Here is a 13,187-nt window from a genome sequence, read left to right as displayed (position 1 = left end):
AAAGGATTTATTCAGTTCCTTCATCTGTTTGGATGTATTTTCTTGTATTACTTTGAAAGGTTAATTTTCCTCCTTCAAGGCTTTTATCATTTTCATCACCTCAGATTTAAAATCTTCTTCTTGTGCTTTGTGGGTGTTAGTATCTCCAGGGCTTGCTGTGGTAGGACCACTGATTTCCAGTGGTGATATATTGCTCTGGGTTTTGTTGCTTGTATCTTATGCTGGCCTCTCGTCATCTAATGTCTAAGGTGTTAGCAGGATTGGAGGTTCCTCTGATGGGGTCGCTATGTATATCCCCGGTGGGCCAGGCAGTTGGTAAAAGGCAAAAAGAGTCCCAAGACAAAGACTGTTTGCTAGGGCTCCCCAGAGGTCTCCTCAGGATGGCAGATAACAGGTGTTGGAACCCATGCCCAGATCAGCTCTGCTAGGTTTGTTGCCTGTGTCTTAGTTGGTCCAGGCAGGTGAGGAGCAGGTTGAGAGAGCTCCAAGCCTAAAGCTGCTCAGGTGCCCTGCAGGCTTCCTAGGGATGGCAGACAATGTGGATTGTGGCCTTCACCTGACTCACCTATGCTAGGCTTTCTACTGTGTCCCAAATGGGCCAGGCTGGTGAGGAGTGTGTGGAGAGAGCTCCAAGCCAAAAGCTTCTTGGGTGCCCCACAGGCCTCTAGGGATGGTGGACAATGTGGGTTGTGGCCCGCGCCCAACTCACCTCTGCTGGTTCACTGTGTCCCAGATGGGCCCAAATTATTTACTCTTCCTTCATAATTCTGCCTTTTCACGGAGCACATCTAAACTTGTGACCACATCCTTGGCTCACATGATCCAGAAACTCAGACCCAATTTAAAATGAAATGTTTTTCTTGATCAATAATTTGTCCCAAGCCTATTTTTCTCTCCACTGTACAACCTCATGTTTGTAATACACAAAAGCTCACTGTACTCCTTTTCTAACCTGTGCAGCCCTCGCTGCTCTACAAGGGAGGGGGCACTCTAACTTTGTTATAACTTTCTGTTGCGACAACTTAAATCACTTCCTTAAACTTTCTATCAACTACCCTAACTTCCTAAAACTATGTAAATCAAATCAGGCATTCTGTAAAATCACTAATTCATCTAAACAGCATGATTACATGAATGTTCATCTTCATGTTGATCTGCAGGAAAATTGCCCAACAGAGTGGGCTGTCTCCCAGGAAATAGTCACCAAACGATAGGCAGTGAGGAGCTCCCCACATCCAATCACACTATGCCAGATATGTGAGGAATATAACAATGACAAACATGAGAAGGTACATCAGCAGCGAGAAGTAATCTGGAAAAGAAGCCCCTGAGGCTCTGCCTCTCCAAGGTACCGCCATCACAGCTGAGAAAAACAGTGGGACATCTCCAGGAAGCTCATTTGCCCACTGCAGCTCCTCCTGCATGACATCCACCATTGTAGTAAACATAACTAATGAAATAAAGAACCTCTATAATGAACACTTTAAAACAATGAAGAAAGAATGAAGGGAAATGCTAAAAGATGCAAAATATTCCTGTGCTTGTGGATTGCTAGCACAACATTGTGAAAATGGCCATCCAAACAAAAATACTCTACATATTCAATGCAATTCCACCAAAAATTATAATAAGTGAGGTAGCCGAGGCCCAGAAAGGCAAACACCTCATCCTCACATTCTCTTTGTGGATACAGGCTTCACTTCTTAAACTTGTGGGCTTAATGGAATACTTGTAGAATACAAGACCCAAGAAAAGGATCATTAGTTGAAAACCTCAAGGGATATTGCATAGCAGAACACAGGTGATATGGAAACAGGTACGAGCATCCTGGGGATGTGAGGATGGCTAAGAAGGAATGGATGAAGGAAACAGAGGGCTACAAGGAAATAAAAGAGATCTACTACAAAATAAGACTTATTAAAAAAAACTCATATGGAAGCCTATTGCTTTCTTTTGGCTTTTTTTTTTTTTTCAAATTTTACATGTATAAGTGTTTTTTTATTTTATTATAATTTATTCAGATAACATCCCAAATGTTATCCCCTCACTTGTATCTTCCCAATCCCACCCTCCTTCCTTCTTCTGCCCTATTCTCCTCCCCTAGACCCCTGACAGAAGGAGGCCTCCTCCCCCACCAAAAGGTGGGGAAGCCTTACACTGTAGGAGAGAGTCTTCTACTATTACTTTGTTAAATATACATAGTAGCACACTGCCTTCTAAATACTTATCTGTTCACCTATAGGTGCCACACTCAACCCTCATCTGAGAAGCTTCTTTTTTATTTCAGTGAACATGTCAATACAGAGACTCACACAGTTGTTTGGAGTGCAAAGAATAAGTAATTGTGGAGTGTTCATCCCAAAATAGTATTATCTATCACACACACACACACACACACACACACACACACACACACACACACACACACACACACAATCAGTTGGGGAGGACTGATACTAAACAATATTTTCTGAACATGGCAGGGCCATTGCACTTATGAATTCATAGCAGCTCTGGTTACCTGCACAGAACACTTAGTCTAATTCCATCATAGATAGAGAAACTTAACTGAGCTGCTTACTAACTGATGACCTTTGGTAGCTGAACATTGCTAGAAGGGAAAGATTCAATTTCTTTCAAGGAAGTGTCCCCTCAGAGGTTGTCAACACTCTAATGGATGGTCCTACATCAATACATATAAATAGCATTGAATAGAATCAATGAGGAATAGAAAAAGAGAATAAGGGGGCACGGGTGCCAGGGGAGAAGTTAGAGAGGGAGAAAGTGATTGATATGGCCAAAATTTATTGTACACGTGTATGAAACTCTCAAATAATGAATAAAGAAGGCTATGTAGAAAATTTGGAGGGAGAAATTATGTAATTATATTATAATATCAAAAATAAAAATATCTAATGAGTCTCTGAAGCTAAGATAAAAATATAAAGCAGCATGTAAACCAATGGCCATTGTTGTTTGCACATGATGGTCCTGTTTTAAACCAGTCAAGAAACTTCAAACTTAAGTCTGACATGAGATGACTGGCCAAAAATGACAACCCTGCTTACCTATATCCTCTCCTTGTCCTTTGAGCTCCCTGAATGTTGCAAGAAGTTTCTTAGAAACATGTAAATAAACACAATGACCCAGATAGAGAAGTGACTAACAGGCCAAAGAAAGGATTCCATCCAAATCCAGGCTTATGAACCAGTGACTTTATTAGAGTTACGTACCAAAGCATGAGAGATTCCTGAGAAGCAGCGTCAACAATGATGGCCCTCTACAGCATGATTGGCTAACAAGAAATCATCAGCCTGGGGAGTTCCAGGCCCAGTCAACCATGTGCATTTATACACTCTAAGAAAAAAGACCTGCCAACCACAAGTGGTCTTTTATGAAACTGGGGACAAAAGAGACTGGTGGGTATAACCTCAAGTGAGGGACTTATGATGCCCCATTTTAAGAAGGGAGTTTGCATGAATGGGTTTGTTGGTTTGTTTGCTAGTGACATGGTCTCACTCTGTAGCCCAGGGTGGGATGGAAGTATGTAGTCCAGGTTGGCCTACACTCCATGGAACTCCTCCTGCCTTACTAAATCTGGGATTGCAAGTGTAAACCACTCCTCTTGGTTCTGGAGAGAATATTAACATTATATCATTTACATTTCCATGGGCGTACTTATCACTGTACTATTGTAAATATTTGGACCCCACGGCTGTGAACCAAGGTATTGTGTAAGGCAATTCTGCTTCATGAGAGTGAAGGTCATATCTACCTTGGGAAAACAGTTGTGCTGCAATACTGGGGAATACCAGCTTACAGTTCTAGTTATTCTGCTACCTCCATTTCATCACACTCTTAAAACCACACAATACTAGGACACAAAATGTTGGACACGCACAGACAATAAAGACCATGCCTGTGCTGCTAATCTCAGCAATATTGAATGTCCAGTGACTATAGAACAATGAATTCTCACAAGTCTTCTTACACCAAACTTAAGCACATGCCTGAAATATCAAACTATATTTTGTGGTGTCGTCTGGTTGTCTATATCAACCCAGGGCAAACTTGCTGCTGGTTGAAGGGTAGGAGAGAAAGAAGATCAGGTCCCACCATGTCATATATTGCTATTGGCTCATAAGACACTTTTTTCACCTAAAGAATATGGCATTTGAAGATTTTTTATTATTATTATTCTAAAGATTCTTTGACAACAAGACAGATTAACTCCTGGCAACACCCAGCCTACCTCAAAAAAAAAACAATGAGCATCAATGAACCTACTTATGGAGATGCCTTCAAATGCAGCAAATAAGGCCCTGGGGAAAATGTGCTTGTTTCTGACACAGACAGAATTCTGCCTAAAAATGGGCAAGTTTAGATGAAGGCAGAGTCGACAGCCAAACTCTGCCAAGATAGGGTAAGTAAGTCCTCAATAGTTCCTGCCTCACAAATATGTCTGTCAGATATATTGGGCCAGAAGGCTGAAGATGATGCTCCAACATTATAGAGACTTTTGGGTGACTATCCAGGCAGCAAACTGTCTCTGTCATTTTCTCTTTTGGAAGCTGCTAACCAGCACTTCCTGTCTACTCAGGTAATTAATTGTATTCTTTCTCAAGTCTCTAATAGGGTTGGAAACTAGATAGCTTAGTTTTACAATTAAGCCTAGTGTTTTAGGAGTTAAGATGTTTTTAGGTCTAGATAGGTGTTTTAAGTTGATAAAGATGAGATATGATAGATATTGATTCACATTCAGAATTTTAGATGCACCAAGACAGGAAAGATGTTTTTATCAAGGTTGCCAAATACAAATACCCAAACCACTGTGAATGTAACATTTATATAATTCCTGATTGTTTTGTCATTCTTCTTGCTGTGAGTAGTTTATTGTATACGTGTGTAATAATATAAATGTATATGTAAAAACAGAAAAATTAAAAAATATTTTAAATAAATAAGTTTTAAAAGACACTTTTTTCTTTTTTTTTTTTTTAGTTTACTATGATTTATTCATCTTACATTCCCATTGTTATCCCCACACTTGAATCATCCCATTCCCACCTTTCCTCCCTCTTCCACCCAATTCCCCTCCCCTAGACCTCTGACAGGGGAGCCCTCCTCCCCTACCATCTGATGACAGCTTATCAGGTCTCATTTGCTTAGCCTGCATCTCCTTCCTCTGTGTTCACACAGGGCCTCTCCATCAAGAAAAAATGAACAAATCAGGGGCAGCAGAGTTCATATCAGAGGCAGTCCCCACTCCCACTACATACACAACCGTAGAGAATGATCTGTCCGTTCACTATCTCTGAAAGGGCAGGGGGGTCTAGGTTTACTAAAAGCATTGTCCTTGGTTGGCCTATCAGTTTGTTCAGGGGCCCTTAGTCTAGATCCTCTGACCTTGATGGTCTCCCTGTGTGGCTCCTGAAACTTCTGGGTCTTTCCATACCCCCACACTTCCATACCACTCTCAACACTCCATCCAGAGTCCAGCAGCAAGTCCCAGAATCTGTCCCAATCCCCAGCTGGGTGGTGGTCTCTCTCAGAGGACATCTATGATTGGCTAATATGCACTTATAAGTGAGTATATACCATGAATGTCTTTCTGGTATAGGTTACCTCACACAGGATGATTTTTTTCTAGTTCCATCCATTTGCCTGCAAATTTTAAGATTTTGTTTTAATACCTGAGTAGCATTCCCTTGTGTAAATGTACCACAGTTTCTTTATCCATTCTTTGGTTGAGGGACACCTAGTTTGTTTCCAGATTCTGGCAATTATGAATAAAGCTACTATGAACATAGTTGAGTAAATGTCCTTGTTGTGTGGTGGAGCATCTTTCAGCTCCAAAGCTGATAAGGCACTTCTCAAGGTCATGACTTTTCAAGATGCCAGAAATCAAACTATCAAAACACCAAGGGAATAGTACTGGGGAAACCATGGTCTTCTCAACATTTTTCTTCATGATTCAAACTCCCACTTTTGTATTTGATCTGAAATTCATTAAGTGACTGGTAGTGATTTCCTGTAAACATCAAGATGGTTCTGATTAGTCTTCCTAAAAAACACAATGAAGCCAATGTGTGGCTTTATTCATTTCATACAGGACATTTGCTTATGATGATCCACACCTGTTCAGGATCACAGAATAATCAAACGGAGAGCCCTGTCTATATTACACTACATCACAATACTGACGAGACAGGGCTAGGAGACTTAGGGTCAGGGGTCTTCTCTAGAGGCATAGCCTTGTAATTTAACAGTTCTCAGGTGTGCACAAATTACTCATCTTGATATTTCTCAAATACCTATAAACAGAATAATTAATGATGAGATGTCCATTTTCTAACATGGAAATTATGGCCCTAATGGTCCTGAAAATGATGTGTTTCCATATCATTGAATCAATAGTTGGTTCACACTAGCATATTGTCTGTTTCTTATCCAAAGAGCCACAGACTTTGTAGTGTTCCAGCCACATGCACATGATTTCAGGTAGAAGTAAATATGACATGGTATTGTGTTGAAATATTCTTATCTGCAAACTTTTCTTCAGATTATCTTTTTTTGTAATCTCTTCATGGCGTTTTTTATTTCCTTGTTCCTCAGACTGTATATCAACGGGTTCAACATGGGAATCACCACAGTATAGAAGACAGATGCAAATCTGTCAAAGCTGGAGGAGCCACCAGAGCTGGAACTCAAATAGACAAAGATACCAGAACTATAGAATAGGGAAACAGCTGTGAGGTGAGAAGCACAGGTGTTGAAAGCTTTGGACCTGCCCTTAGCTGATGTGATCTTCAGGATGGACAAGACGATATAGCCGTAGGATATCATAATGGCTAAGGCATTTGTAAGCCCAAACAACATCGTTAATATGGCAAGCAGGACCTGTGTAAAGAAAGTGTCAATGCAGGATAGATTTAGCAGCTGCGGCATGTCACAGAAGAAATGTCTGATGACATTAGGACCACAGAATTGGAGCTGCTGCAAGGCACATATCTGAGATGAAGAACCTATGAGTCCTGCAATATAGCTTCCCATCACCATCCGAGCACAGAGGGCGGGTGACATGATTGATGAATAGAGCAGAGGGTTACAGATGGCAGCATACCTGTCATAGGCCATGGCTGTCATGAGACAAGATTCGCTCAGCCCCATAGTGGAAAAGATAAAGTATTGAACTATGCAGCCTACAAAGCTGATAACCTGCTTTTCCTGGAAGAAGTTGGAAAGCATCTTGGGGACTGTAGAGGTGATATAGCAGAGGTCTATAAAGGACAGATTACTGAGGAAGAAATACATGGGTGTGTGGAGGTGGGAGTCCATCCTTATTAAAACAACAAGGCACAGGTTCCCAGTCAGCGCTGTAATGTAAAGGATGAGGAACACAACAAAGAGCAGTGCCGTGATTTGGGGAAAATCGGAGAATCCCAGGAGGATGAACTGGGTGATCTTGGTAATATTTCTTTCCCCAAGCATCACTTCAGTGTTCATGCTCCTAAAATCAACATGGAAATAAAACAATGCATTTATGACTCAAGTGACATTGGATAATCATCTTAATAATATACATTTTAAACTTGGATGACAACTTCTTAAAACAATGCCTGAGAGATGATGTGATGATGTGATCACACACATACACATGAACATATACAAATACAAAGTACACACACACACACGTATATAGAAGGCTTGGATCCCATTGTCATGATCAGTGATGCTGACACATCTTTGTGGACCACAAGCACGTGTTCCTATTTTTGTAATAAAATCAACTTTCCTATGAAGTGTGACATAAAGGACTCCAAAGTAAATTTCGTAGCTTCTTTTCCTCACAGTGGTTTAAAATTCTTTAACTGGTAAAATTTATTTTCCCTACTTACAATAATTTCCACTAGTTTTCACAAATTTGTTTAACAAACATCCCCACATTTTACAGGATCAAAATGTCATAATTTTTAATTCCGGCATATTTCAAGGGCACAAATGATGAGTACAGAATGCATCAACACTTAGAGAAAAGCAGCTGTACTGTTAACATTAATGCTGATCATCATCACAATGACAGACATGCATCAAAAGAAGAAATAAACATTTCAAAAACAAATATATTGCTAGGAATTTTCAAATGACAAGGTTAGTAATTTAAATTACAGTGGAATGAGTGGACCTCCATAAATAGTCTGAGAAATATGACTCAATGGAAAAATTATTAAAGGATCCATTATATGTTGATGCATGTTTGGGATAGAGTATAACATCCAAATGGAAAGTGTCAAGTAAACAGATGAAAATGGGAGCTGGACAGTGGTGACGCATACCTTTAATCGCAGTACTTGGATTGTAGAGGAAGGCAAATCCCTGTGAGCTTGAGGCCAGCCTAGTCTGCAGAGTGAGTTCCACGACAGCAGGGAGAAAGAAGGAAAGAAAGAAAGAAAGAAAGAAAGAAAGAAAGAAAAGAGAGAGAGAAAGAAAGAGAAAGAAAATATGAAAACCTTGGCTAAGATAAACAGAAAAAATGCAACTGAAATATGTGTTCATAGTAACAAAATATACAAAGACAGTACAGCAATATCTTCGAAATCATCAAGGACTGGGCACCCACAGCACTGATGAATGCAAGGAACGCTCTCCTAATCCCCTATAAGTTTGTCTTCTGTATTTACTCTCATGTATGTGATCAATGGCTCTCTGTCTTTGTCTATATATATATATATATATATTGATATTTCATGCTCACATTCATAGATAAACACACAGGTACACATGTGCACACTCATACATACATAATACACATATACATCATGTGAACCATTTCCAAAGAAACACATTAAAACCAAATAAAGCAAAATATTAGGAAGTAAGGGTGCTGTGATTTTTTTCTTTTTTAATTACCTATATTCCTACAATTTTATATAACTACTATATTATAATAACAATTTCAGATGTATATCCATAAGAACACAAGTGGGGACAAAATCTGACACACTTACTGGTTGAGTATCCGTTTATCATGTTAACACTGCTCTCCTCGGTAGTCATGTGTATAAAAGGAGATGATGAAGTTGTCCATCCTCTAGCACTGCTCAAGAGGCTGAGTGACACAAAGGGCAATGTCAGCAATTATTCTTCCTGTCCTCACCTCCCTCTGCGAAGTGCAACTAATGATAGAACAAAAATGAGATATCAAGGGCCCTCTGACAAAGTTAGTTCCTACAAAAATTATATGAACCAGGTTTCAATAACAGAATTAAGAAATAGTTATTAGAATACTTCTTCCTGTCTCATATGGTTTTTCTAACTCCCACTCAGGCAGATTGCAGATTCTTGTTGCTGCATTTGTTTTCCTCCACCAAGTGCCATCTAGAAGACAGTGCTGATGAGAGGGGCTGGAAGAAGCTTTCTCCTCAGTGTTAAGTGTTCTGTTCGTTCACATCTGCATCCACCCACAACTGTATGTTCAATGTATTGTCAACCGGTGCTATTCAACTTTGCATTTGAAACTTGAAATCTTACTTTTGCTAATTTTCCATTACTTTTTTGTTGTTGTTGCTTGGGCATCTTTCTGTTTATTCATAAAATAAACAATGTTGTTTCTCAGTACATCCAAGTTGAGTTAAGTTTAATGGACACATTTTAAGATTATAAACTCTCATGGGTAACATTTTTAAACATCAATTTAATTGTTCACTACAATAATAATAAGTGATGGACTGTAAATGGTTAATGTCTAGGCTGCCTTCTCACTGCACTCTGGTGCTGTATACAGCCACACTTCGATGTATTCCATCAAAAACACTATTTCAAGTACAGACTGAAAATTATGAGATACTATTATTAATAATAATATTTTTAAATAAAACAGGTGCAATTTAATAACATCAAATTCAACTGAACAATATAATTGAAATTGAGAGAGTTTCATCTAAACATTTTCTTTTGAAAGAATAGTTCTGATGCATTGCTACAATAGATGACTTTTTTTTTTGCTGTTTCACATTCCTTTCCTTGTTTATTCATCTTTTCCATAGAGTAGGATGAAAAGGGAGATCATGCAGATCCAAAGGAGTAAAGTACACTGCCCAGAGATGAGCAGGCTTAAACCAGTAAACCTTTGTCTTGCTTCTATTCCTTTTTTTATTAAATATTTTTACATACACATTCATATTATTGCATATATATACAATAAACTACCCACAGCAAAAAGAATGACAAAACAACTAGGAATTATATAAATGTTACATTAATAGTATTTTGGCTATTTGTATTTGGCAACTTTGAAGAAAACATCTTTCCTATCTTGGTGCATCTAAAATTCTGAATGTGAATCAGTATCTATCATATCTCATCGTTATCAACTTAAAACATCTATCTAGACCTAAAAACGTCTTAACTCCTAAACAACTAAGTTTAATTGTAAAACTAAACTATCTGGTCTTCAACCTCATTAGAGACTTGAGAAGGAATAAAATTAATTACCTGAGTATACAGAGAGTTCAGGCTAGCAGCTTCCCAAATAAAAAGATGACAAAGACAGTTTGCTACCTGAATAGTCACCCAAAATTTTTTATAACGTTGGAGCATCATCTTCGGCCTTCTGGCTCAAAATATCTGACAGTCATATTTGTGAGGCAGGAACTATTGAGGACTTGCTTACCCTGTCTTGGCAGAGATTGGCTGTAGACTCTTCCTGCATCCAAGCTTGAGCTTTTTAATGCAGAATTCTATCTGTGGTAGAAATGAGGAAAATTTGCCCAGTGGCTGCTTTGCCACATTTGAAGCCATCTCCATAAGGAGGTTCTTTGATGCTCATTACCCTCGTTGAGGTAGGCTGCTCTTGCCAGGAGTTAAACTGTCTCATTGTCAATGAATCTTTAAATTAATAAAAACATTTTTAAATGCCATATTCTGTATGTCTCTGATGGTTTTGAAGACCTTATCTAACTATTTTACCTTATCTTTTTATAGACTCACCTACAATGTATATTCTTGTGATTAAAAATAAACTAGTAATTGATGTGACCATGATTTGATCAACTAAAAATTAATTTGTATAACTTATTTATCCTAAATAGCCTGCAATAGCATTTTCAAATTATTGGAAGTAAACCTTATATTATAATAGAACTACAAGGGTACAATACCTCATATTAGAGTAGAAATATATATATATATATATACTGTGTGTGAAGAATAATTTTTTAAATTTTTTATTATTAATTTATTCTTGTTACATCTCAATGGGTATCTCATCCCTTGTGTCCTCCCATTCTTCCCTCCCTCCCCTTTTCCCCTTATTTCCCTCCCCTATGACTGTTCCTGAGGAGGATTACCTCCCCCTGTATATGCTCATAGGGTATCAAGTCTCTTCTCTGTGAAGAATAATTTTACATTTGAATTCTTTTTTTTTTACATTTGAATTCTATACCACTGCATCTTAATAATATTTTTTCAGACTGATGTATTTAAATGGTTTAACATAGGGGAAAATGAGCATATCAGTCTTTTTTATTAAGGTCCTCTGTGTGTGGTCAGCATCCCCTCAGGCCAGTTTAAACTAGAACAGCTGGTAAAGATTCAGCAGGGCAGACACAGCTTATCTGTCTGATGAAAACACAGCCAGTTTAATGAAATGTGTTGGGAATAATAAGTTAGATGAAGGTGGCTGAGTGAGGAAGATATGAGCAAAATAAAATTAAAGGGGCAGTCAGACCATCACTGCCTGTGCCTGGAGTGGGCATCTCTGATATATGCACTCCTGAAGCTGATGTCACCATGGCCACCAAAGGTGACACTGCAGATATGTTTGAAGAGTGGGAACTGTCTAGTAGAATTGTGCATGAATACTCTGTGGGATCATAAGGCTTGGGTTGTCTCTTACAACTGAAAGTCATGAACCAAGCTGTCCACCCGAATAGGATATAATTTTTACTATATCAATAATGCAATGAAGAGAGTTCTAGGGAAGGGAAAACACTGAATTATGTGGACAAGCATGTTTTGATCCTAGGAAATCTGGAGCTCAGCCAATTCTTGTTTTTTATCCTGATCTCAATCTCTGGCTTTTGAAATCAGCCAAGCTTTATAGATCATCCCACTGGGATCTAGTTGACCTGACCATCCCCATTGTTATACATAGAAAAAGGAGAGTAACAGAATTCAAGGCACATGCTTAAGAATTCAACAATCACCTCTCACCTCAGACACAGACCTGACATTTTAAACAAAGGATATATTCTCACTCTGAACAACAGATAATTTGGGTAAGTACAAAGAGAAATTGAGAGGGAGTATGAGGATACGGAAGTTAGGAGAGTGGCTAGGAGAAAAATTGGAGAGTCTAATCCCCATAAATCCTGTAGGACAATGAGTCCTCCCAGAAAGATGACGGACCTTGAGACAGCTGAGCTTAACTGCCAAGTCTTACCCTATAACCCTCATTCGTACCCTGCAGAAGGAAAGAGTCCTTGCCAGATGTTGACATTGCTGAGTTTTCAAATATTTTCCAGGAGGGACATTAGTATATTCCTGATGGATGCTTCTGGACATTAACTGGCTGTCTACTCACACCAAGTAAGACAGCAACACAAAGGAATCCTTTTAAGTATGCTGTTGACAGCCAAACTAGAAGGGAAACCCCAATTAGAGAGAACATTCCACTGACACTTGTCCTCTGGCATCACGGTTGTCATGGAGATTTTTGTAATAATTACAGCCCAGATTGCCGTGTGCATCAATTCTTAACTTCCCCTGTGATTCTATTATGACACCAATTGTAACATTACTGACCTTAGAGGTCTGCAAAGGATGTAGGGATCTTCTAGTCCCCAAACCTCAATTTCTAGGTGACAAACTTTTTTATTTTGATTTATTATAATTTATTCAGATTACATCTCAATTGTTATCCCCTGGCTTCTATCTTCCCATTCCTATCCTCCTTCCCTCTTTTGCCCTATTCCACTCCTCCAAACCTCTGACAGAAGAGAACCTCGCCCCCCCCAACTAGGTGATAAATTTAAGGTCAGAAATTTTCCCAAGATAGCATCATTAGCTGTGATATAGCTATATTATATAATTATATATTTATATTATAAAATGTACTTATAGTATATAATATGAATATAATAGATTGGTATTGTTGATAATATTAATACAATAATACTTATATGATA

The 13,187-nt window shown here is 38.6% G+C and overlaps 1 protein-coding gene across 1 annotated transcript; it reads right to left on the bottom strand.

Moving 5' to 3' along the window:
* Window positions 1-6,558: 6,558 nt before the first annotated feature.
* LOC127190038 (olfactory receptor 5AN1-like) lies at window positions 6,559-7,491 on the bottom strand. Its single transcript, XM_051147087.1, has one exon. The coding sequence runs from the start codon at window positions 7,489-7,491 to the stop codon at window positions 6,559-6,561; it is 933 nt and encodes a 310-aa protein (XP_051003044.1).
* Between the last annotated feature and the right edge of the window lie 5,696 nt (window positions 7,492-13,187).

This window comes from Acomys russatus, chromosome 5 (assembly GCF_903995435.1).
Source record: "Acomys russatus chromosome 5, mAcoRus1.1, whole genome shotgun sequence".
Classification (NCBI taxonomy): domain Eukaryota; kingdom Metazoa; phylum Chordata; class Mammalia; order Rodentia; family Muridae; genus Acomys; species Acomys russatus.
The sequence above is the reverse complement of the archived record's forward strand: the minus strand, read 5'-3'. Positions and strand labels throughout refer to the sequence as shown.

Coding starts and splice junctions, on each gene's coding strand:
- LOC127190038 (XM_051147087.1), bottom strand. CDS start 7,491: ATGCTTGGGGAAAGAAATATTACCAAGATCACCCAGTTCATCCTCCTG.